This window comes from Lupinus angustifolius, unplaced genomic scaffold, assembly GCF_001865875.1.
Source record: "Lupinus angustifolius cultivar Tanjil unplaced genomic scaffold, LupAngTanjil_v1.0 Scaffold_39_94, whole genome shotgun sequence".
In the NCBI taxonomy this organism is placed as follows: domain Eukaryota; kingdom Viridiplantae; phylum Streptophyta; class Magnoliopsida; order Fabales; family Fabaceae; genus Lupinus; species Lupinus angustifolius.
Window position 1 is genome coordinate 12,056 of NW_017721150.1, and position 23,028 is coordinate 35,083.

Below are 23,028 nucleotides of genomic sequence, written 5' to 3' on the forward strand. Positions count from 1 at the left end.
GTAAAAAAAATTCATGAAAGTAAATTGTCATAGACTTGATTATAGACCAAATCACCAATGACTATATTTAAATGCATGTAAAAATCAAGAGGTCTTTAAATGGTTGCAATGGGGCCAAGGTAAATGATTTAAGGTGGGATAGACAAAGAAAAAGTAATTCAAAAGGCTTACAATTATTTCACAAAATACTTACATTTTTTAGACACCCGATTGAAGCATTGTGATTCTCTTAATGTGCATTACTTTATTATATGATCCTTTTTCGATCAACCCTTCTCTTTACAATATATTTTTTCAATCATTTTTCTTTTAGTATTCTTTGTATTTTTGTATTTCATTCTTATGATTTTTTAAAAGAGAAATGATGGATTTTTTATTTTCTTTTTCACCTTTTAAATATTCTTTCACTACACATGTCTTTTTATCTTTCTCATTGCTTCAACCATACATCACAAATTACCCTAAAACCCTCATTTGAGTAGCTATGAAAAATCAGTTAAGTTCAGGCTCAAAAGTGGGCAAATAACAGGTTGTCAATGTTTATAGCAAGTAGTTAAAGGTCAAAAGAAAAAGTCATAATTGTCTCTACCATTTTAATGCATACAAACAGACTTCAATCTCAAAACAAACACAAATCAAACTCTATAATGTTTAATCATAGAAAATTATAAACTCATGAAAGAAAAAGAGTTTTTGTGCAATTGTCAATTCAAATCACAACCCTTATTCTGTTTGGCCCAAGTTTCTCACATTTGGTACATTCAACAATAATTATGAAACAAAGACTTTTATTAAACCAAATTTAGTTCACAATTGCAAAATCTAATGTCTTTCATGTTATTATTCTATTATAAGTTTTTTCAATGAGGGTCACAAATCAACAATCACCATTCCTACATACTTTTTCATTTAAAATAGAGAGACAGACCATAAAACAAAGCTAGTGATAGATGAGATATAAAACATATGTTAATCCATGATAATATGAATATTCAAACTAAAAAAATTAAAATCTATATGGTAATTATGACATGAATGAACTATCTAAATTCAAAATTCTCTAAAGTTTAGAAATTTACATTGTCCACAATTAAAAATCCACATAAGAAGAGAAAGAAAAAGAAAACATACATGTTAGGTAAGAAGTGTCCCCGACTTATGTGTCAGTTATAAGTGATCGACTTCATTGGGTGCAGCAGAAGTACCTGCAAAAGAAGAAAAAAATGTCCTAATTTGGCCTATATGTCCTAGATGGACCAGGTGCAAATACTCGCTTTAATTGGGGCATCTAATAGGCATGAACGTGTTAGTACTTTTCCCTGTAATTTTTTTAGAGTTTATGATTTTTTTGTGACCGATAATATATACATCTCCCTACAAAGGCTCCAAACTTAAAGAGACACTAAAGCCGAGACTAAAACACTAAAATTAATGAACTAAAAAAATATACATTTAGCGTGAGTTGCCTCTCACGAAGTGTTCATTTAACGTCATTAGCTTGACGATTGATCCTTGCATATCACGTAGGATCTCATGAACTTATAGCTGAGGGTGAATGAAGTGTTTTTACTTTCATTTTAGGTGATTTCACTTTCTCCCAATTATCATATTTAAGTATGACCCTCAAGTTCTCCTCATGCGGATTGTAGGGTAGTGTTGAGGTTGCATTTATAGATTCACTACCTTTAGCCACTTCTTCATCAAAATTCGAAGTGTCATCTTTCGACATGATTCTCTCTACGAGATCCTCAGATTTCACTACTTAGGGAAAAATTTCCATTTTTAACATTAATTATAGCACCAAAGGTAGCCAAAAATGGTCTACCTAGTATGATTGGAATTTGTGCATCTTCTTCCATCTTTGTTATTACAAAATTCGTTGGGATGAAAAATTTCTCAACTTTGATAGGAACATCCTCAAAGATGCTTATATGAAATTTAACTGACATATTCACTAATTAAAGTGATATAATAGTGGGTTTTAGTTTACTCACATCTAATTTTTTACACACTGATAAAGGCATGAGATTCACACTTGCCCCAAAGTCACATAAAGCACAACCAAATTTAGTGTTACCAATTAAGCATGGGAAAAAGAAACTACCAGGATCTTTTAGTTTATGAGGCAATTTAGTTTGAATCAAAGCGTTGCACTTCTCAGTTGGAGCAATTGTTTCATAATCCTCTAGTTTTCTCTTTTTAGATAGAATATCCTTAAGAAATTTCATGTATGCATGCATCTCCTGCAGTACCTTAGTCAAGTGTAAATTGAAATATAATTTCTTAAAGATATCTAAGAATTTCCCATATTTCTTTTCTAATTTTGCCTTCGCAAATCTCTAGGGAAAAAGAATTGGTGAGACATATGGCGGTGGAGCTACATACTTAGACACTTTTTCAAAATTTTGTTCGCCTTCAGGGAGTTGTATCTCAATATGTTTCTCTTCCACTTGTGTATCATTCCCAGTTCGATAAACATCATTGAGTTTTTTTCCCACTTCTTAATCGGACAACTTTACAATGTTCATTATTTGAATTTTTCTCTAGCTATCCTGTAAATATTTATGTTTGCCTATTAAAGTTGCTAGTTTGTTGGACAATATATGTTTCTAACATTTTTCCATGGATGGTCATGTTTCTATCTTATATTACAAATCATTTAACATATTTGAAACTTTTTTATTAATCATGATCATCTTGAAATTTATTAAGGTTAACACATAATTTATCCTAATATTCTATTATTATTATTATTAGAAGATTGTATCTATGAAAATAATGTTGGAGATTTCCTATTACCTTGCTCATCCTGATGTTGATGATTTAGAGTGTTGTTGCTCTTCTACGAAAAGGCTGAGATTGTTCTGTCGTATGATGGGTTGAACTTTTGCTCACTCCTCTCCTTGTAGTCATAGTAATTGCATGATTTATGTTGTTCATTGGTCCAAGCTCCATATACAAGTTTAGTGAATTGTATGCATTTAGACCACTTATGTCCTTTTACTCCACACCCTTCACATGTTGCAGTTATGGACCCAATAACATTAGATGATATTTTTTCAGCTTTTGAAACCTTTGAGAAAGATTTTCTAGCATGAAAATTACCCTTTCCATCTGATTTCCTGAAGATTATGCACTAGAGTCTCTCCTTGAATGATGTCTCATTTCATGCAAAATTCAACAATGTAGTTTATAAGTAATTCAAATAACATAAATCAAATAAATACATTAAAAAGCTAATAATTTATATATCTTTTATGATTGATTTTAATAGATTACATCTAGAAAAATTAATTCGTTATCACAATAAAATCAAATCAAGCATATTGTTTTTTAAGGCATAAATACAAGAAAAATAATAATATGATTAAAACTAATCAATTCGTTACAATTTATTACAAACTTTCACACTCTACTACAGTTAGATCAAATGAAGAATAAGAAATAATATGTAAAGTAATAAAGAGATGAAAACTATTTATGCATAATTATAGCTAAATAATTAATAGATGAGACAATGTAAGAGAATTTTCTAATCAAATTTTACCACCATCTTAATCATAATTATTACCATTATTGCTTCTTCTATTTTCTTAGATTAAAGGTCGAGAACTCTAGGTGTCTCCTGACCTCTTCTTATTCTTATTTTTATTATTATATTCCTTACATTTCAAATCATCTTATATTTTTTATTAATTTCAAAAGATATATCATTATATAACATGAGGAAAGGAAGTGACTTTTGAAATTCAAAATTTATTTGACGAAAATAACATCTTCTTTGGAAAGTTGTCACAAATATATGATGTATAGTTTAGTCTTTTTATCAACATAGTAGACATGTAAATATTTTAGTAGAAAATCAAATTCATTTGTTGTACAAATGAGAATAAAATTGAAGATTTTAATAAGAGATGAACACATAGACATAAAACTATGCAGAGATGCTTCAAGTGTGATCAAACTGCAAATGAAGAGATAAGATGATAAGGGCGAGATAAGATGAGGAGATAAATAAATTAATAACAACAAACAAATAAATATTGTAACTTGTAAGTGAATATGTGTCTCTATAATATGTATATATATATATATAAGTATAAATGGAGATGAAGTGCATACCATAGTTTTTGAGGGTTTGGTCGTTGTTAAGGATGAAACCCTTGTAAATCAGACATTAAAGAAAATGATTATTGGAAGAACAAATGTACAAATTAATGAAATAAATGAAAACACATCTACAATATAAAAAAAACAATGAAATAATAAACAACAAAATCAAAGAAAAAATATGAATAAGGATATATCCAGAAATAAACAAATGAATGAAAAAAAAAATTAAAAATCTAGAAAATAAGAATATATGAATAAGAATAAGAATAAAATAAATTAAAAGATCTAGAATATAAGAACGTATTTAGAAAATAAGAATATATCCAGAAATAAACAAATGAATGAAAAAATAAACAAAAAAATCAATGAAAAATACACATTAAACAACATATTTATAAAATAAGAATAAATCTATAATTATGAAGATTGAGTAGCGAGATATAAAAGCCATCAAATTAGGTTTAATAGAAATGACGACACGTATTTTTGTGATGATGACAAAATAAAGAAGATGTAGATATGAAACAATAATGGTGAGAGAAATATTTCATATGTGAAAAGGGATTCAATTTTCTTTAATGTGATGTGTAATTTCTTCATTGAATAAAAAACAAATACACCTGTTAATTATTAGTATTAAAATATACAATATTTAAAAGAGAAAAATATGTATACATTGACAGTATAAGAGTTTTTATATTGTCATTACATCATCCATCACCATTGACTCTTTATAAAAAAGTAATCAAAATGAAAAGTAAATAATGCACTGATTGTGTATATATCTTTATATTGTCGGTGCATAAATATTACATTCTATATATAAAAGAAAGATACAATGTTAGAATGTAAATATAATTAGCATAAACATGTTTTGGAAGGTTTAGAGATTGACAAATGTCATAATAAATTTTTTTATATAGGTAAATAAATAGATGTATTAATATTTTAGAAGATTTGTAAAGGTAAATTCTTTCTAATTTTTAATTTCAAATTAATACTTGGTAGGAAAAAAATTATCACTAATTTGTTTGGTACTATTAAGCATAGTTATAAAAACTGTACCGTACCTGCCGGTTCAACTGGAAAACCGGTGAATCGGACCCCTAACCGGTACGGTACAGATGTTGAACTGACCAAGTATCAAAACCGGTCAAAACCGGTGAACCGACCGATATTTTACTAAACCGGTTGGTTTATACACATATATATTTTTTTTTAAAAACTTAAAAACCCATTACATGGTGACTCATCTTTCCAACTCTTCTTCAACACTTCAAGGCACATGCTTCCAAAGCATACTTAGATTACACATTTTGGTTCCTAACATTCGTGTGTGTAATCTCAACATTTGTGTAATCTTGGAGTATTGTCTGAAGATAGGATTTGGTAGAAAAATATAATATTCATATAAGATAACTTTGACTCCTTGATGTTAAATGTTAAAACTCTAAATTTATTTGTTCTATAAAGTGAGTTGTGAAGTTATGTCATTTATTTGTATTTTGTGGTTGTTATAAGTGATACTTTTGGATTGATATATCTTTTTTAATTTAGACTTTGAATTTGTTAAAGACTTAAAGTTGTTTATTTATGTGAATTTTGAGTAGATTATAAATATGAATTATAAATTTGAGTATCTACCTATTTGGAATTTTTTTGTTATAGGTTTATATATATATAAATATAAGTAGGTATGTCCGGTTTAACCGGCATGCGGTTTAATTACTGAACCACTGTACCACTATATCGGTACTCTGACAACACTGCTATTAAGGGTATGATTTTAACTTTTAGGTAAGAAATTAGTCTCTTCTAAAATACGTGGCTACCCCTCCCAATAATTAGTAGTCTCATATATCGAACCATTAACATTTTTACCACATGAGAATCTGATTGTTGAACTGAACACACTTAGAGCAACATCTCTTTGGTATCACTAATATATTTTGCATCTTGGTGGGGATTTTATGGGACCAATAGAGGTTCAAAAAATAGCCTATAAAAATATAGTGACTGTTAATATAAACAAGCCTTCACCAGCCATGCTAAAAATGGCCTCCTTTATTTTCATTTCCATCTCCTTCAATCTCTATATTGAATCATTCAACTGCAACGATAGTTAAAGAATAACGCATTAGAAAAAACGAACACAAACCAAAATGGTGCACAGCGCCTACGATTCCTTCGAGCTTCTGACTGATTCCCCTTCCAAGATCGAATCCATCGAATCCTACGGTTCCAAAATCCTCCTCGGCTGCTCCGACGGATCTCTCCGTATCTACGCGCCGTCACAGCCTCCGCCGTTATCGCAACCGGATGAGCTGAGAAAGGAGCCATACGCGCTCGAGAGATGCGTGAGCGGCTTCGCGAAGAAACCTCTAATTTCAATGCAGGTTGTGGAATCGAGGGAGCTGTTGCTGTCGTTATCTGAATCCATCGCGCTTCATAGGCTACCCAATTTCGAAGCTGTAGCGGTTATCACTAAGGCCAAAGGCGCCCATGTGTTCTGCTGGGACGAGGAAAGAGGGTTCTTGTGCTTCGCTAGGCAAAAGCGGGTTTGTATTTTCAGACATGAGGGTAATTCCTTCCTTTAAACATTGTTATTTTTTTTGGCTTTGTTGGAGTGGGAACAGCGGAGAGTTACATTAAAACCGGAATGTGGGAAGAGCGGAGTCTCATGAGCGAGACACCACTTTTTGAACCAAAACCTTAAGGGAATGGTTCTATAGCCATTTTCCACTTGTATACTGTTTGACTATTTCTATCATATCAAATGTGAGATTTCACACTTGAATAAACCAAACATCCTTAATTATGATTTTCATCCCACTACAAATATTGATTTTAGTCTCTTCAACTTAGTATGCGGATGGAAATAGCACCGATTCAAATTTCATATTGGGTTACTAAATACTTGAAAAAAAACACACGTTTTTTTTTATCAAAATGACCCTTAATGTACGAAAGAAAATCATATTTATGCCTTCTTTTTATCCTCATAGTAAATCGTTAGTTTTAGTTCTATGAAATATAAAGCGTTATTGCTTTAATTCACAAGTTTGCATAATGTTGTCAAACTGGTGATTCATCTTCTGACCGAGAGAAATATGAATAGTCGTATTAGCCAGAAAGGATGAAGGTCCAAGCTCAACATAGTAGAAGTAGCAGTAGAGTGAGATTAGAAGCATAACAAGCTTAACTTGCACCAGAAGGCAACTAAGTTATAGTAGAAGTATAGAGTGCATATTTGTTGGTAATCAGACACATATATAATGATAGAATTAGTCACATAGTTAGTTTGTTAACTTGTATATGAAGAAACTTTGTTGTAGATTGAATTCAGTTTAATGAGAGTATACTTTCTCTTCAACCTTTCTCTCAATTGTTATTCCTTTTTCAACTTGAGCAGCTCATTCATCTTTTCAATTTCCAGAACCATTCTTTGATGGTATCAGAGATCTATTACATTCAATGGCAATCAATTCCCTTCCACAAATTTCTCAACTTCTAAATGGATCCATCTCCGGATCCAACCTCACAATTCTATGTGCATTCCTCTGATAACCTGATAACCCTGCAATTGCATCGGATTCACATCTCTGCTTAATGGAGAAAACTACCATCAATGGACAAGATCGATGAAAATGAGTTTAATCTCAAAGCAAAAGCTAGGCTTTGTCAGTGGTTCCATTCATATGCCTTCTAAGCAAGATCCCATGTTTGTAGCTTGGGAAAGAGCCAACAATATCGCGATTTCTTAGGTAACTAGGTCAATATCTCCTTAAATTGGTCAAAGTATTCTTTGGATTTACAAACCATATGATACTTGGGAAGAACTTAGGGAGAGATTTTCTCAAGGGAACTTTTTCGTATTGCAAGTATCAATAGCTAATTTCAAACAAGAGGAGTTGAGTATAACCAATTAAATCACTGAATTGAAGATGTCGTGGGTTGAATTTAACAATTTTAGTCCTCTTTCTAAGTGTTGAGATTCAGTGTTCATGTAATGCATTACTTGATGTGAAGAAGTAGATAAGGTCATTAGATTTCTAAAAGGATTGAATGGTGCCTATGCTATTGTGGGATCCCAAATTGTATTGATTGAACCTTTACCTAACATGAGTAGAGTCTTCTCCCTAGTTGTTGAGCAAGAAAGGTAGTTATATGGTAATGAATCAGAGGTGAACGCAATGGCATTGAGTGGTAATTGGAGAAAAGAGGATGTTTATCTAACAAGAATATGAATATGAATATGAATAAAGGGGGTACAAGGATATTTGCCAGAGGGATGCCTGCTACAAACAAGAAAGGACCTTGGAGTAGAAGTATAAATTCTAGATAATTTTGCACTCATAGTGAAAAGAATGGTCATACTATAGGAATATGCTATAGACTTCATGAATTTCTTGCTAATTTCCAATTCAATAGAAAAGAGCAAGTCAATTATGTCATGCCTGCTATTGTGCATGATGAGAAGGTTCAAGATGACACTGTTTTTTGTTTGAGTCAGGAGAAATACCAAGGTCTTGTTAGCATGCTGCAACGATGCGGCATACACTCAACAAATCTGATCAATCCCCATGACACTGGTGAAGTTAGTAACATTTTGTTTGCCACTTCTGTCTCACATGACTAGCAGTATGAAGGTAATCTTAATCCCAAATGTCAATCTTTTCTTCTTATTATCAAATCAAGCCTGTTAGAGTGAAGTTGCCAAATGGTACTGAAGTGATTACATAAATTTCAGGCACAATTTCCCTTTCCCAAACATTAACCATACACAATGTCTTGTATCTACCTACTTTCTCTTACAATCTGCTTTCTATATCCAAACTGACCTCAATTTCTTCTTGTATTCTGTCTTTTAATGCATCTTGCTGTAAAATATAGGAGACGGATTCTTCAAGGATGATTGGTACAACTAAGATCTCAAATGGCCTCTAGTGTTGAAGACAACCAAATATCACCATGGAGTACAATTCTCTATTGTCCATTCTGTAAATGTTTCTGCTTATAGTCTATGACATTATGGATTAGCTCATGCATCTCATGCTTGTTGGATGCTATTAAAGCAAATTTTCCATTTCTGTCTTTACAATAAAGATCATGTATGTGATATATGTCGTTTAGCAAAGCAAAAGAAATTTTGAGTTCTCCTTTGAGTCAATCACATTCAGTTAAATGCTCCTACATGATACATGTAGACATTTGAGGTCCATTCTCTATAGCTTTTGTCCATGGACACAAGTATTTCTTTACAATTGTAGATGAGCATCCTAGATGCACATGAATTTCCCCCATTAAAAGTATGGCTGAGACATCTAAGGTGTTGCAAGATTTCATTACTATGATTGAAATTCAATTTTCTATTAAGATCAAAGTGGTGAAAAGTGATAATGGATTAGTGTTTGCCATAAATTCATTCTATTCTAATAGAGGTATTGTGCAATAAACATCCTATATCTATACCCCTCAACAAAATGAAATAGTGAAAAGGGAGCATCAATATTTGTTAAATGTAGCAAGAGCTTTACTCATTTCGAGTCAATTACCTTAGTATTGGTCTTATGCTATTAAGCATGCTTTGCACATTATCAATCTATTGTCATCACTTGTTTTTGGCAAGAAATCTCCTTATGAGGTCTTGTATAATCATAAGCTTGACCTACAACATCTCAGAGTATTTGGATCCTTATGTTACACTAGTAAACTGGTTGTGGTTAGAACAGAATTTGATTCAAGGGCAGATAAGTGCTTGTTTCTAAGATACAAGGATGGAACAAAGGTTGTGTAGTTCTAAATTTGTTTACTAGAGTATTGGAAATTAATAGAAATGTAATGCTTTACAATCCATCTTCCCTTATAAGTCAACATCATCTGCTGGTCAATCTGTCATTCGAATATCCACCTCTTCTGGACCTGGTTCTACCCTATATGATGATATCTTCCTGTCAACCAAATTATCCCAACTTCTTCATCAAATTTCAAATTTCCACAAGTATTTAAGATAATCTTGTCTCAACTCCTCCTCAATCGATTGAAACACTGTCATCTAACCCTAGCCCTGCATTATCTTCCCCTGATCCCAGTCCTGTTTATCCTAGACGAAGTGATAGAGTGTCTAGATCACCCACCTACTCACATGACTATCAGTGTGCCGTAGTTCAAAACGCAGCAGAAGCAACAACAAAGTGAGTTTGATGCATCAAAGGCAGAACAGAACAAGCTTAACTTGCATAAGAAGGCAACTAAGTCATAGTAGAAGTATACAGTGTGTATTTGTTTGTTAGTAATTGGACTCGTGTATGATGATAGAAACAGTCACATGGTTAGTTAGTTAACTTGTATATGAAGAAACTTTGTTGTAGAATGTAGATTAAATTCAATGAGAATACAGTTTCTCTTCAACCCTCAACTCTCTCAATTCTTGTTCCTTTTTCAATTTGAGCTCGTAAGCTCATTCATCTTTTCAATTTCCAGAACCATTTCTTTCAAGTAGTTTTAGGTGTTGAGACGCGAACATAACCAAGTGGAAGAAAATGAAGAATTAGACAATAACTAGATATTATTAAAGTTGTTTATTCTCTTTGATTTGCTTTTAGTTAGTGGAACCAACATATCACACTTTTCAAACTTATTCTTGTTTTATTTATAAAATGCACTAAAAATAAATAGAGTACATATGTTATCTTTCATACCATACAACAACAATCAAACCTTTATCCAAGAAGGTGGAGTCGGCTACATGGATTGAACGAAACCATAATGCTCTATCATAAACTGTGTTTATTGACAAAACGTTGATCTCTAAGTCTTTCTTAATCATTTACATATGGTTTTTCTTGGTCTCCCTCTTCCTATAGGAATTGGACGAACCTCCATTTGATCTACTCTCATTACGCGAGTTCTGCTGGTCCTCCACAGTCCACACATCCCCAAACCATCTAAGGCGTGATTCTACCATATTTTCTACAAAAGGAGCTATTCCAAATTTCATACCATAACCAAAGCATTGATATGATGACACTTTGCATAATTAATGTTCAAATCACTGTACAATCGAATGTTCTCATAGAGAGTTTTATCAAAAGATTTTTTTTCTTTCAAAATCTGTGTTATCTAACATTAATGCACCAAATTCATGAAATCTTCTTTGTTAACTACTAATTGATGTAAAACATCCACAAAGAACTGGACTAATGATACTTTAGATCATTTGTGAAATAGGCATTGAAATTATTTTGAGTGTCAATTGATTGCATTTTTGGAGTACAAAAAAACTAAGATATACTCTCTCGTCCCCCCTGCTTTAAAGTTATATCATAATCATGATGGTTCGGGTAGTTGAAACATGATTTGAAACTAATTGAAACTTTTGCTAACATTTGCAATGCATTTTAATGAGCATTATAGAGAACTGGGTGATATTTTATTTCTTGATGGTGATATTTTATTTCTTGATTGTGTTATTTTATTTGTTGATGGTGTTATTCTGTGAAGGTGGTAGAGGATTTGTGGAGGTGAAAGACTTTGGTGTTCCTGATGTGGTGAAGTCGATGTGTTGGTGTGGTGATAATATATGCTTCGGGATTAGAAAGGAATATTTGATTTTAAATGCTGCAAATGGCACATTATCTGAGGTTTTTACTTCTGGGAGACTAGCACCACCCTTAGTTGTCCCTGTTCCTTCTGGAGAACTTCTACTTGGGAAGGTATTTACTTAGTCGTCTTGATCTTTTCAAACTTTATGGCTTTTCTTCTTTAGTAACATTAGACAGAATTTCCGTGACCAAATTTGAAATCTAACTGGAATGAAGGGTTATGTGGTCTGTTGTTCTTGCAGACTGTTATTCAGAAACCAGATGTTGCTGAAATGAACTTTTCAAATCGCTGACTTCATATTGTTCCTTTTCTTCAGTCAGATGAATTAATATTCTTCTGATGCTTTTTAGGAGAACATTGGTGTATTTGTGGCTCAAAATGGAAAACTTCGTCCAGATGGTAGGATTTGCTGGTCAGAGGCCCCAGTAGAAGTTGTAATGCAAAAGCCATATGCTATAGCACTGCTTCCTAGATTTGTGGAGGTAGCTAAACATTTGCTGTCTGTTGTTTGCTCAGGAAGGATAAATTTCTGGCTTTTTTATATTATGGAAGGACTTACAATTTATATTGCTTGCATTTTTCAGATTCGATCTCTCCGAGATCCATATTCACTGATACAAACAGTAGTTCTTCGGAATGTACGCCATCTTCGCCAAAGCAATAATTCTGTGATTCTTGCTTTAGATAATTCTATTCACGGCCTCTTCCCTGTTCCTCTTGGGGCCCAGGTATTGCAAATCTTGCTATATATAGATCTCCATAACGTGGTACCAAATTTGGGATTTAGTGCATATTGGAAAATAGTGAAACATTTTCCTTCCTCTTTTTGCAATACTTAGCTATCTAATCTTGTACTTATTCTGTTGTGTTTGATTGTTAGATGATAAGTTAAGTATTTTGCTATTGCATTTCAGATTGTCCAATTAACAGCCTCTGGCAACTTTGAAGAAGCCTTGTCATTGTGCAAGCTCCTTCCACCTGAAGATTCAAGTCTTCGCGCTGCAAAGGAGAGTTCAATTCACATAAGGTTCTCTTCCATTATAGGATTATTATTTCTGTTAAATAAACAGACTAGACAACTTTCTCCTTATTTGTTTTTTTTAAGTTCATCTAATTTCTCAGAACCGATTAGCCAGCTGGTCCTAGTTCGTGTTTATTCTAAAGTACTAAATGCTGAGTTTTGCTCTTCAAGTGGTAGGATTGATGATAGTTATGCTTGAAAAGAATCAGTATACTGCATATGTAATATTGGATATGAGGCCTCGGATCTGTATGACCATGGTGCCTCATGTAATGGATAAAAATTGTAAGACTTGTTATGTTCATCACTAAGTTTTCCTTGTAGAAGTTACTTTCTTTTTGCTTGCTTTCAAATTTTAGTGCAATTAGCGTCTTCTTTATTGATAACTTATCCTGATAAATTTTTAATGATCGATAAAGGATTTGAAATGATAACAAAATCTTAGTTAATGTATCATATAGCTAGGATGTAGATAATATTTCATATGCAATGCATGGTAGATTCCCTTATTTCAACAGAAGTAGATATGACCATTTTCATTTAAATAGAAAGCAAAAATTAAGATAAAATATATATTGTAAGAGTAACCGAATTCAGAGAGAAAGAGAGAGAGAATGAAAACTAAATTTGTTATTGATTCTAAAGATAGTTACAAAAGGAGGGAAGAAGGTATTTATATAAAGTTTTACAGCTCAACATAGTGAAGCTTGTCACAACCTTTATCTCACTTTAATATAACTAAAACATAATTTAAAACTATCTAAGTATATTCTAATATACCCCCTTGAATTGGAGGTTGTTGAGGATGCTTGACTACACTAAAGTAATCTCTAACTTGAAGCTGCTTCCTAAAGTTAGTGAATTTATCAGTGGAAAGAGGCTTGGTAAGGACATCAACAGTTTGAAGATCAGAAGGCACATGACTAACACACAAAGTCTTGTTTTGAATCTTATCACGAACAAAGTATAAATCAAGCTCAATGTGCTTGGTTTTACTATGATGAACATGATTATGAGACATGGCAACATTACTCAAATTGTCACACAATATGGTAGGAGTTGAATATGAAAACTTGATCTCTTCTAAAAGAGACTCAACCCACCTTAGCTCTGAAGCAGCCAAGGCTAGACTCTTATATTCAGCCTTTGTGCTTGACCTGGAGATTGTGTTCTGCTTTTTGAACCACCATGTAATTAGGTTAGGACCAAGAAAAATGCAGGCCCCTGAAACTGATTTTCTATCATCCACATCAGAAGCCTAGTCAGCATCACAAAAGGTTGTGATAGAAAGAGAAGCAAAGATAGCAGCTTTCTGAAGAAACAGACCATAAGAAACAGTACCTTGAAGGTATCTAAGGATCCTTTTGACAATAACCCAATGAGAGTTGAGAGGTTGACTAAGAAATTGACAGACTTTATTGACACTGTAAGTGATGTCAGGTCTAGTGATTGTTGCATATTGAAGGGCACCAACAATGGACCTATAAAAGGTGGGATCAACATAGAAATCATCCCTTTCTTTAGTGAGCCTGTAGCTGCTTGTCATAGGAGCTGTCACAAGTTTAGCAGTGCCCATATTTGTTGCTCTATCAAGGAGGACATGAGAAGAGATCCATCAGTGAGATGTTTGATCTCAATTCCTAGAAAGTAATCTAGTTTACCAAGTTGCTTGAGAGCAAATGAAGGACTAAGATCTTGAATGACCTTGTGCACTTGAGAAGAAGAAGAGTCAGTGACAATAATATCATCTACATACACTAGAACAAAGAGCTGAAATGAAGTTGAAGTATGTATGAAGAGAGAATTGTCATATTTGCTTATCATAAACCCCATAGTGAGGAGAGTAGACTTAAGCTTTACAAACCATTGTCTTGGAGCCTGTTTGAGACCATAAATGGCTTTGTAAAGTTTGCACACTAAGGATTTGTCACTATGTTGAAAACCAGAAGGTTGTTGGATGTAAACCTCTTCATTTAGAACTCCATTTAAGAAGGCATTATTGATATCAAGTTGTTCAATATGCCACTGATAAGTAATAGTAAGGGTCAAGAGAATTCTAATAGTAATGGGTTTAACTACAAGCGAAAAAGTACTAGTGTAGTCAATGCCAATTTTTTGATGAAAACCCTTGGCAACTAATCTTGCTTTATACTTGTGAATAGACCCATCAATGTTTTCTTTGAATCAAAAAACCCATTTACAGCCAATGACTTGTTTGCCATGAGGTAAAGGGACAATAGACCATGTTCCCAAAGCAAGAAGAGCATTATACTCTTCTTGCGTAGCCTACTTCCAAACAGGATCAACAAGGGCAGATTTGACACTAACAGGATCACATTGAGTGAGGAGAACCCTGGGAACAATGGTTTTAAAAATCCCAGACTTAGACCTTGTTTGCATTGGATGAGTTGAAAAAGAAGCCAAGTGATCAAGAAAAAGACCAGTAGAAGAGGATGTATCCCTAGAATCAGACACATTTACAAGAGAAGTGATGAGATTAGGAGAAGGAGAAGAAGACAATGAAGTAGACACAGGAGAAGTGGAATTTGTAGGAATATCAGGAGGTGAAACAAGGGTTGGGGTAAGAAAATTGAGGTAGGAGGAGAAGAAACAGGGGAGTTGAGAGAGGATGACAAGACAAGAAGATCATTTTGGACAAAGAAAGCATTACCATGGAAGGGAAAAGAATGTTCATTAAAAATAACATCCTTTGAAATATAAAGTCTACCATCTTGGGATAAACATTTATAACCCTTGTGATTAGGAGAGTAGCCCAAGAAAACCACTCAATACTCTTAGGTTCAAGTTTGTGTTTGTTGTAGGGTCTAAGAAGAGGAAAGCAAGAACACCCAAAGACTTTGAGGAACTTGTAATTAGGGACACTGCCAAACAGTTTCTGGTAAGGAGACTGATTTTGCAAAGTAGGTGTAGGATTCCTATTAATGAGATAGACAACAACAGTAAAGGCAAACTCCCAATAGTCCATAGGAAGCTTAGCATGAGACAAGATTGTTAATCCTGTCTCAAGTCTCAACTATATGCCTATGCTTCCTTTCCACAGTACTTTGTTAATGGTAAGTGTGAGGACAAGACAATCTGTGTTGTATGCCTAAGGATTGAAGATAGGTGGTGAAAGGTCTAAATTCACCACCATAGTCACTTTGGACAGCCCTAATTGTCGTACCAAACTGAGTTTTGACTAATTGCATAAACATTTGAAACAGAGACAATGTATCATATTTTTGTTTCATAAGGAACATCCAAGTGAATCTAGAGTGAGTATCAACTACAATGAAGTAATACCTAAAACCAAAGTATGAAAATTGAGGTGCAGGTCCCTATAAGTCAACAAACACAAGTTCAAAAGGTTTATGGCAAACATTAGAAGACAAAGGAGCTTTTAATCTGTGAGCTTTCCCCATACAACATGCATTACAAAAATTAGTAAAGCTTTTATCGCAGTATGGAACATTACAATGTTTTAAGACATTATAGACAATGGTCTCATGAGGATGACCAAGTCTACAATGCCACAAATGAAAAGACCTAAACATAGAAGAAGTCCTATCATAAGTATCAACAGAATTATTCACAGTATCAACAAATTTATTCAAACCAAAAACAAGAGAACAACTAGGACGAGAGACATAGCTGGGTATAAGATCATGAAACACATACAAGCCATCGAACCTTGAAGAAGAAGCTCATTAGAAACCTAAGATTTCACAAAACATTTGTGAGCATGAAACTCAAAGTAACAATGATTATCTTTGGCAAATTATGAAACACTAAGAAGATTTTTCGTAATTTGAGGAACATGTAAGAGATTATGTAAAGAAAAAGAAATTGAAGTAGGAGAAGTAAACTGAGAATTTCCCGTGGAGTAAATAGGTATACCATGACCATTACCCATGAATATATGATCCGGGCCAAACCGTTCATTAGGAGTGTGAATAAAACCTGCATCTGAGGTGAGATGATTCGTGGCTCCCAAATCTGGATACTAGGTAGAAGGTTTGGGAGCTTCAACATTTGCTGTCATGGCATGTGGTGTGTAAGAGGAAGGAGGATAGGAAAGTCCTCGAGAAGAAGTAACACCATAAGGGACAGAAGAGTGAGGACTAGGTCCAAGAAGAGATTGTGATGTAAGAGACCCAAATCGAGAGGTGTGAAGCCCAAATGTATAATGTGTTGCAGTTAGAGGAAAATGTGAAGGAGGAGAGTAGAACTGATCAATGTATGAAGGGAAGTGGGCCTGAGGAGGTCTATGTGAGAAATTAATTGATGAGGGATGGACCAGCCCATTTTGTGAGAAGGATGATGAGCGTAGAAAAGCTCCAACATTTCGAGGGGCATAGCATAGAGAACTATAACCATGGTGCGCATAATAGCACATTGCCACGTCATGACCAAAACGGTTACAGAAATCACAGTACAACGATGAACCACAGTGAGATCCTCTTCCTCCCCGCATACGACCACCACGACGGCCACGATATCCATGATAACCACCAACCGGAGCAGCAAGACCGTAATCAGGTCGTAGAGACTGAAATTGAGATTGAAACTGAGGCAAATTTGAAAAAGTCGACACAGATGGAATAGATCTACCTGAATTAGGGCACGGTGATGTTGAGGAAGAAGGAGCAGCGACAATGTTTGCCTATAGAACATCAGAAAGAACTTTTGACTTGTTCTTCTCCATTCGCGATTCAAAAGTCAGAAGGAATGATTCCAATGGGTGAAGTGTTGGAAGATCAAGTTGCGTCTCAATGGAGGTGATGACCGGATGGAATTCTTCATTCAAACCATCCAATACATATTCAATGTGTTCGGTTGTGGAAATCGGATCTCCAATGAAAACTAGTGCATCAACAAGATTTTTGATTTTGCGAAAGTATTCAGATATAGACAACGAACCTTGAGCGATTGAACGAAGCTGAGAATGAAGCTGTCGACTTCTAGCCTTCGTTTGAGAACTGCAGAAATTGTGCAGTTCCTCCCAAAGCTGCCATGAGTGTTGGCAACCAACAACATGAGGTTGTAAACCTTCCGAAAGTGAATTCAAGATCCAGGAGAAGATCGCTTGATTTTGTTCCTCCCACCGTAAGTAAGCAGGGTTCACTTTGTTGATAAGTCGATCATCATCGGTGAGAAACCGATGAGGTATTTCTGTTCCAAGAACAAACCGATTAGCTCTATTGGAGGTGAGAGTGGCGATCATGAAATGCCGCCACACAAGAAAATTCTGCTCTGTAAGTTTCATCTTCGGAGCAGGGAGAACCAACGACGATGCAACCGTTTGCAGCGGAGACGAAGATGGTGGAGATGGAGGAGAGGAGAGAGAGGCACCAGGAACCGAAGACGGCAATGATACCATATAAGAGTAACCGAATTCAGAGAGAAAGAATGAAAACTGAATTTGTTATTGATTCTAAAGTTAGTTACAAAAGGAGGGAAGGAGGTATTTATATAAGGTTTGACAGCTCAACATAGTGAAGCTTGTCACAACCTTTACCTCACTTTAATATAACTAAAACAGAATTTAAAACTACCTAAGTGTATTCTAATATATATTAAGGGAATTTAATTTCATGTATCCAGAAATATAAGACATTTAAAGTATAAATAACCCCAGAATACCGGCATGCAGACTGTTCATGAACTATTACTGTGGGTTACATAATGATGCCCTACATTAATGATGTCAGTAACTATATTTATTATAATCTTTTTGTATTATGTGCCTTCATATTGGGACATATTGTGAAGTAAAAAAATTACATTTTTATTGTTCCCAATTTTCCATTTTTTCTATGCCTTATTGAATGCTTGTGCCTAATTATGTTACAGATATGCCCACTATCTTTTTGACAATGGCAGCTATGAAGAGGCAATGGAACATTTTCTGGCATCTCAAGTAGATATAACTTATGTGCTGTCTCTGTATCCATCAATTATCCTTCCAAAGACAACTATTCTTCATGACCCAGAGAAGTTGATGGACAATTATGGGGATGCTTTATATCTCTCTAGAGGTTCTTCGGGTGTGTCAGATGATATGGAGTCCTCTCCAGGATCTCATATGTCAGAACCTGATGAGAATGCAGCCCTTGAGTCCAAAAAAATGAGCTATAATATGCTTATCGCTCTCATAAAGTTTTTGCAGAAGAAGAGATACAGTGTTATTGAGAAGGCCACTGCAGAGGGAACCGAGGAAGTTGTTTTAGATGCAGTAGGGGATAACATCTCATCCTATAATAGTAGTAGGTTTAAGAAAATAAACAAGGTACAATAATCTGAGTTTTCTTGTTGGTCCTTATTCCTTCGTAAAATGTGACATACACCCATTAATCTTCAATGTGCATGATGACAATCCTTTGGGGTAGATTTTCTAAAATTTACAACTCACATGATGTTTTTAGTCCTTTATGATTAATGAAGTATTAAAGCACTATAATAATTATTTATCATGGATGTTATAGATGTTATGATTTGGTAAAATATTGGTCTCAGGGTGGTGGTAGTGTACCTATTAGTTCAAGAGCTCGGGAGATGGCCTCAACATTGGATACTGCTCTACTCCAAGCCTTCCTGCTTACTGGGCAAACTTCTGCGACTGAAGAATTACTGACAGGTCTTAACTACTGTGATCTGAAAGTATGTGAAGAAATACTTCAGGAAGGCAGCTATTATGTTGCTTTATTAGAACTTTACAGTTGCAACTCAATGCACCGGGAAGCTCTTGAACTTGTTCACAAATTGGTGGAAGAGTCAAAGTCTGGCCAATCTGAGATTGCACATAGGTTCAAGCCTGAGGCCATCATTGACTATCTCAAGGTGAATTTTCTATTTGATTGATACTTTTTATTTGTAATTTTTTTGCTTCTAATACTTTGAATGGCTGTCACGGGCAAATATTTGTTTCCTTAAAGGAATAACTGATTTAACATAGTTCTTAGGAAGCTGCAGGGTCTGAATATATGAGATTATATAACCTGCAATCAGATATTAAGTGCACAGAGATTGTTGGTGTACTTATTGTGGCTCGTATTATTCCATTAGGTTCTACCGTTCTAGACTTAATGAAGATCAGATGAAGGATGCTTCTTCTGCTTTATTTGGTAGTGCTGATCTGCTGGAACTTTGTCCATAAACATTTTTTGTTCGATAGCAGTGATATGGTGACAACAGATAACATTTATTTTGGAGGGTCTTCTTAAGTTTATTGGCTAATTTAGTCATTTTCCTCTCCTGACATCTAGCTATACTGGAAAATATTGCTTGTGCAGTCACGCAGGGATTACATAAAACATAAATTACTAAATTTCCATGATGCATGGATTGAAGTTCCTAAGACTCCATAATCTGCTTATTTTTTATAAATTTCCACTGTACATGGATTATTGTTGATACTCAGCTTTCTGATTTGTTGGGTTACTGATGCAGCCGCTGTGTGGAACAGACCCCTTAGTTGTTTTAGAGTTCTCAATGCTTGTTCTCGAATGCTGCCCAACCCAAACTATTGACCTCTTTCTGTCTGGAAATATTCCAGCAGATATGGTGAACTCATATTTAAAGCAACATGCTCCAAACATGCAAGCCACATACTTGGAGCTCATGCTTGCGATGAATGAGGATGCCATATCTGGAAATCTGCAAAGTGAAATGGTGAGGATCTCTAATACCTGCTTCTATGGCTCTAAGAACCTAATGAAAATAAGCTGTAATATTTTTAAAAAAAATTATTTAGCTGCTTTATCGTCAGCATTGTTGATACGATTAATTGTAGAAGAGAAAACTGTATTTACTTTCTGTTCTTTGCAATGTAGGTAGACATCTATCTTTCCGAAGTACTTGATTGGCAAGCGGATTTAAGTGCTCAAGGGAAATGGGACGAAAAAGCTTATTCCCCAAAGAGAAAAAAGTTATTGTCTGCCTTGGATAATATACCAGGATACAATCCAGAGGCTCTTCTGAAACGTCTTCCACTAGATGCTTTATATGAAGAGCGTGCAATATTGTCGGGAAAAATGAACCAACACGAACTAGCATTATCTTTGTATGTTCACAAGGTATATCAAGTAAATATCATCTTGTAGTCATTTTCTGATAACCATAAGTACATTAGGCATTGATTTCGAATACTTAATGCGCAATTATGTTTTATAAAATCATGGCTTTACTTGTGAGTATTGTGGGAATAAATAAATGCCCTTTTCTATGTAGCTTCATGTTCCAGAGCTGGCATTATCTTATTGTGACCGGGTGTATGAGTATATGCTCAAGCCTTCTGGAAAAACTCCAAGTAACATATACCTATTGCTTCTGCAAATCTATATGAATCCACAAAGGACAACCAAGAGCCTTGAAAAGAGAATTACAAATCTATTATCCCCCCAGAAATCAATGATTTCAAGGGTTGTCAGTTCAAAAAAACTACTAAAAACCAGAAGCCGAGGGTCTAAGAAAATAGCTGCAATAGAGTTTGCAGAGGACACAAAAGCTAGTTTGAGCAGCACTGACAGTGGCAAGAGTGACGCTGAGGAATTTATTGAGGAAGGAGGTACTTCTATCATGCATGATGAGGTCCTAGATTTGTTGAGCCGTAGGTGGGATAGAATCAATGGAGCCCAGGCACTTAAACTTTTACCTCGAGAGACTAAACTGCAGGTATAGTTGCCGACATCAAGTTCAAAGAACCCTTTTTATTTCTTTTTACATTTTTTAAATAAAATAGGGGAGGAAATTGTTGTAGAATTTCATTTTTTTTTCTTTTAGTATGACAAAGGGTATCCCTCAATGCATCACTTTTGTAGATTTAGCTTGTTTGGGGTTATACAAATTTCCATTTTTTGAGCATTCTATTTCTGCCTATTCTTGATGTTGCAGTGCCATTGCTAGAGAACGTGAAGCACTTGTTCTTATTAGTTCACTTTTGTTCTTATTGGAAATTGTTCTGTTAGGAACTTTATTGTATAATTATCAGCCATTATTAAGTTTCTCAATTGAAAAATTGCATGCTATCTGCAGAACCTGATTCCATTTCTTGGACCCCTGCTGAGAAAATCTAGTGAAATGTATCGTAATGGCTCAGTGGTCAAGAGCTTGAGACAGAGTGAGAACCTTCAGGTAAGCATACCACAGAAATCAAGATCTTATTTAATATCAATCAAGGAATTGGCAGCCAACTACATCTAAACCATCAATTTGACCAAATTGATATGATTTTAACTCATACATTATCGGTGGTTTGGATGTGACCGGGACTATTGTTCCAAACCATGCAATAGTTTCTTGGCAAAGGCAGAGTGCCACACACCCTTGCATATTCAGATACTACTGGTTTTTTACCTTCCTAAATATATATCATCATTCAACAGGTGAAAGATGAACTCTACAATAAAAGAAAAACAGTTGTGAAGATAACCGGTGATAACATGTGTTCTCTGTGCAATAAGAAAATAGGGGCTAGTGTTTTTGCAGTCTACCCAAATGGGAAAACTCTAGTGCACTTCAATTGTTTCAGGGATTCTCAAAGTATGAAAGCTGTAGCCAAAGGGTCTCCATTGAGGAAGCCATTTTGATTGAAAAGTGATATCAATTGGTGGTTCTGTGAGCATTGCTTTACATACACTTAGTAAGGTTGGTACTTGAAAGCAGTTATATTTGTCTGCCATATCAGTTTGTTCACTTGGACAATCTTATTCATTTGGAGCGCTGAAAGGGAGCCATTTCCCCCCTCCTTTTCCCTCATACTGTTGACAAGTAAGGACACTATATAAACAATTGGAATCATTCAAAAATAGCTTCTTTAGCTTTCCCTTGTGTGAATTGGAAGCTTCCCAAATCTGTAAGTCATTATAGGTACTGATGAGGCAAATTTGAGATTTTTCCCCAGGGTTTGAAATTTTATATAAATGTATTTTCCCCTTGGATTGGTTGCATTTGGGTTCAACAATCTCTAAATAGATAAGTTTTTCCATTGTTCTAGTCTCATTGATGACATGTTAATCAAAGGATAGTTTCACTCTCTCAAGGGCTCAAGTTGAGGAGAGCGAAATAAAGATACTTAGATTTTGTGAAATTTCTCAATGTTTCTCACTAGTTAGATATCTGAAGTTATTGAAAGCATTATGTAGATTATGTTAAATAGTCGATAGCCAATATAAAATATTGTCGAATCTTTAAGATATGGAACAACGATGTGATAATATTGATATCTGGTCGTTATCCAGAAACATGTATTGCTCGGGTACGGTGTCATTTGTAAAAGGGTTGTTGCATTA

General features: G+C 34.5%; 1 protein-coding gene across 1 annotated transcript; it reads left to right on the forward strand.

The window, feature by feature from the left end:
- The first annotated feature begins 6,138 nt into the window (after positions 1-6,138).
- Positions 6,139-22,502, forward strand: LOC109338723 (vam6/Vps39-like protein). The gene is made up of 12 exons (XM_019576014.1): positions 6,139-6,693; positions 11,617-11,828; positions 12,069-12,200; positions 12,303-12,446; positions 12,633-12,745; positions 18,593-19,028; positions 19,256-19,579; positions 20,189-20,410; positions 20,572-20,814; positions 20,969-21,412; positions 21,773-21,871; positions 22,123-22,502. The coding sequence occupies exons 1-12, from the start codon at positions 6,276-6,278 to the stop codon at positions 22,324-22,326; spliced, it is 2,991 nt and encodes a 996-aa protein (XP_019431559.1). The 5' UTR covers positions 6,139-6,275; the 3' UTR covers positions 22,327-22,502.
- The last annotated feature ends 526 nt before the right edge of the window (positions 22,503-23,028 follow it).